Source organism: Cibotium barometz, chromosome 30, assembly GCF_041138505.1.
Source record: "Cibotium barometz isolate CiBa-2024 chromosome 30, ASM4113850v1, whole genome shotgun sequence".
In the NCBI taxonomy this organism is placed as follows: domain Eukaryota; kingdom Viridiplantae; phylum Streptophyta; class Polypodiopsida; order Cyatheales; family Cibotiaceae; genus Cibotium; species Cibotium barometz.
Window position 1 is genome coordinate 53485598 of NC_141075.1, and position 4267 is coordinate 53489864.

The window sequence follows — 4267 nt, forward strand, 5'->3', positions numbered from 1 at the left end:
TTCCCACGGATATGAACACCATACAACTTCAGAGGCTCATCAAATGATGCAACTGGTCCACCTGAGCTGCCACAGGTGGTACTAGCTCTAAATTTCAGGAGATATTCGTTGGCTCCAATCACATCCCCCACACTGATTGACATTCGATCAGGAACCAAGCACTGTTGATTCATCAGCACTGTCATAAGTGTTGCCTTTGTGCTCTATACTACTCCATATTTTGCAAAGCAACTCAACTTCACGAACAGCACCTACATTTAGGATCTAGGAAAATGCTTAGAAAAGAGGGCTTTACATTCCATACCTACTGTTAAACACTGAAATGATAGTTTTACGCACAAACAAGGGCATGGTTTACCTGGGTACTGGAGGTAATAGATTAGCTTGTAAGACTCTACGTCTGGCACCTCACATGTGGGCACATACCACCATTGCGTATTTGGATGTTCAATGCGACGCTCAGGCCAAACATCACCATAGCAATCTGCACCTACTATACTGGAGGTAATAGATTAGTTTGTTTACAATCTGGAAATTTGAAGAGTGTGTGTGTGTGTAGTGGGGGGGCGGGGGGGGGTAACATACATTCACATCAAGTGCACCCAGGGCATGTCCTGAGGATGCAAATGCAACAATGTGAGATCCGTCCCATGGCTGGTCCACCAACTCTCCCACTTGGCCGACAAGCTCCAGTAGAATGTCATTGAAATCCCCCAGATCGGATCGTTTCACAGGAGGGCTCAATGCAAATGCAGAAGCACGGCCACTGCAGGAGCTCAATGCCATAATCTCTGTTCCATGAAACCTCTGCTGATTTTGAAAAAGTGTACTCATAGCAGAGGTTTCATGGAGCAAAGATTATGGACAAACTCATCACATAAAAAAGTGCAGTTTATAACTTCAGTAGTCATCCAAGTTCCAAGTTCCCCCCGTCCATACGAAAGAGGGACAAATGTTCCAAGTTCCCCCCGTTCATACGAAAGAGGCTAGAGGTGGGGACCTGAAAATCTCAGGGGCGCGCTCTACCGCTGAGCTAATAGCCCATCACGCAGGTCCCCCATACCCCTGGGTAGCAGGGATAGGGGGGGCCTGCATGCAACGAAACGGGGGTAACCCAACCCCCCCAATCCCAGCGCCCCCCCCCCCCCCCTCTCTCTCTCTCTCTCTCTCACACACACACACACACACACACAGCAAGCTTTGTTGATTACCATACATACACGCACTCAGGCACAGGCATTTCTTACCCGAATGAAGATGAAATCCATATTTTCTTGAAATCTGCGTCCTTATATAATAATATAATATATATATTATATTATTATATAATATATATATTATATAATAATATATATAATATATATTATATTATATCATAATTATATATATATATTTATTTATTTTAAGGGGGCTTCGACCCTTATGCTAACCGAGCTCTGGGATGCTTTTGGTGCTTGCTTTTTCCCAGCTCTCATATCTACTTGGCGTCCTTCAATGAAAGGCATTTTTTCTTTATTTATTTCTTAACTTTCCCCTAGCTTAGTGCGCAATACCCTTGAGATGCTAGTTTCTTGGTAAAGTACTGACTCTCTCTCAATAGAGATTATGGCATGTGTAGTAACCAAGAGGGTGGTTTAGGGAATGTCTCGCTGCACTCTCTCTCTCTCTCTCTCTCTCTCTCTCTCTCTCTCTCACACACACACACTAGAGACTAGACAGAGAGTGAATGATATCTTCAATTATCCTCAATTGGACTCAATTGATATCAATTAGGCTCAAATTGAAGCCAATCAACATCATTTAGACTCAATTGATGTCAATTAATGGCAATTGAGCCTAATTGATGTCAATTGAGTCTAATTGGACTTGATTGATTCAATTGACTTCAATTTGAGTCCAATTGAGCCAAAGTGGTATCAATTGAGTACAATTGGACTTGATTAATGTCAATTGACTTCCATTTGACTTCCATTTGACTCTAATTGATATCAATTGATTCCAATTGAGACTAATTTGTATCCATTGAGTCCAATTAATGTCCACTTTGTTCCACTGTGTAAATGGATACTAATTAGACCTAATCAAGTCTAATTGATATCAATTAGACTTGATTCCAATTGGACTCAATTAGTATCAATTGAGTAAAATTGATGTCCAATTAGTGTCAATTTAGTTCACAATTTGTGTCCATTGGACTCACATAATTTCCAAATGAGCTCAATTGAGTCCAATTTGGTCTAATTGGTGCCAAATGGCATTAATTGAGTCCAAAAAATGTCCAATTGGTGTCCCATTGGTGTGAATTGAGCTCAATTAACGTCAATTTGTGTCCCATTGGTATCAATTGACGCTCAATTGACATCAATTGAGCCCAATTATCTTCTAATTGGTGTCCATTTACATCGATTGAGCTCAATTGACATCAATTGAGCCCAATTATCTTCTAATTGGTGTCCATTTACATCAATTGAGCTCAATTATCTTCTAATTGGTATCCATTTACATCAATTGAGCTCAATTAACTTCCAATTGGTGTCAATTGACACTAATTGACATCAATTAAGCTCAACTGACTTTCAATTGGTGTCAATTGGAGTGAATTAGTGTCTAATTAGTATCAATTGATGGTTGATTTCAATTGGTATCAATTGAGTCTATTTAGATCCAATTAAGTCCAACTAGTATCCAATTAGTATCAATTAATTATAACTGACATCAATTAAGACCATTTGGTATCTAATTGGTATTAATTAGGCTAAACTAAGCATAATTGGTATCAAATGAGCTCAATTGATGTCAATTATATCCAATTAATATCCAATAGATGTCAATTGAGTGCAATCAATGTTAATTAACCTCAATCTTTTTTGAGGGATAGGTGTAGGTTTTATTGCTTCCAATCATGAGAGTATGGCTTTGTTATTATACCCGATTTCATTGGCTTAGTTTTGATACTAGGGAGCACTTAATCCTACATTTACTGACCATGTAACATTTGACTACATTTAACGTAGCTGGTCTGATAACTACTTAGTTTTGATGTGTGTAACATGCGGGGTGTTCGGGCACGACACCGCGGGGGCCAGGGGGCACGGCACTGCGGGGCACGGCACGAGGCCACGGCTCCGCGGGGGGCCGGTGGGCACGGCTCCACGGGGGGGCCGAGGGGGGGCACGGCACCGCGGTGTGAGGCCACGCGGGGGCTCGGGGGGGCACGACACCGGGGTGTGAGGGCATGGCTCCGGGGGGGGCTTCGGGCACGGCACCGCGGGGGGGCGGGGGGCGTGAGGGCACGGCTCCCAGGGGGCTTCGGAGATGGCACCGCGGGGGCCCGAGGGGCGTGAGGGCATGGCTCCGAGGGGGGGCTTCAGGCACGGCACCGCGGGGGCTGGGGGGTGTGAGGGCACGTGGTCCGGGGGGGCGGGGGGGCAGGGGGCATGACACGGCTCCGGGGAGGCGGGCGGGGGGGGTGTTCCGACACGGCACCGCAGGGGCCAGGGGGCGAGGGCACGGGGTCCGAGGGGCGAGCGGGGGGGTGTTCGGGCGGCACGGCACTGTGGGGGCCGGGGGCCGCAGGGGGGGCGTGAGGGCACGGCTCGGGGGGGTGTTCGGGCACGGCACCGCGGGGGCCGAGGGGAGCGTGAGGGCACGGCACCGCGGGGGGGGGCAGGGGGGCACGGCTCCGGGGGGGCTTCGCGCACGGCACCGCGGGGGGTCGGCGGGCGTGAGGGCACGACAGGCGGGGGGTGTTCCGACAGCACGGCACCGCGGGGGGGCGTGAGGGCACGACGTCCCGGGGGCGGGCGGCGGGGGGTGTTCGGGCACGGCACCGCGGGGGGCTGGCGGGCGTGAGGGCATGGCTCCGGGGGGAGCGGGGGGTGTTCGGGCACGGCACCGTGGGGGCCAAGTGTGCGTGAGGGCATGGCACGCGAGGGGCGGGCCGGGGGGGCATGAGGGCAAGGCTCCGGGAGACCAGGCGAGGGGGCGTGAGGGCACGCAACGCGGTGCACGAGACCACGGCTCCGCGGGGGACTGGGGGTTGGGGTGAGGGCACGGCACGCGGGGGGCGAGGAGCCGAGAGGTGTTTGGGCAACGGCACCGCGGGGGGCGAGCCGAGGGCTGTTCGGGCTCGGCACCGCGGGGGGCCGGCGGAGCATGACACCACGGCACGCGGCGGCGGGTAGAGGGGGCGTGAAGGGCACGGCTCCGAGGGGGTGGGTCGGGGGCCGTGAAGGGCATGGCTCGGGGGGCAGGGGGCGTGAAGGGC

General features: G+C 50.8%; 1 protein-coding gene across 1 annotated transcript; it reads right to left on the minus strand.

Moving 5' to 3' along the window:
• Positions 1 to 394: 394 nt before the first annotated feature.
• On the minus strand, positions 395 to 942 carry LOC147621665 (uncharacterized). Its single transcript, XM_086824472.1, has 2 exons — positions 586 to 942; positions 395 to 490 (listed from the first exon to the last, which is right to left on the minus strand). Exons 1-2 carry the CDS (start codon positions 832 to 834, stop codon positions 395 to 397), a joined length of 345 nt encoding a protein of 114 aa, XP_086680598.1. The 5' UTR covers positions 835 to 942.
• Positions 943 to 4267: the final 3325 nt, after the last annotated feature.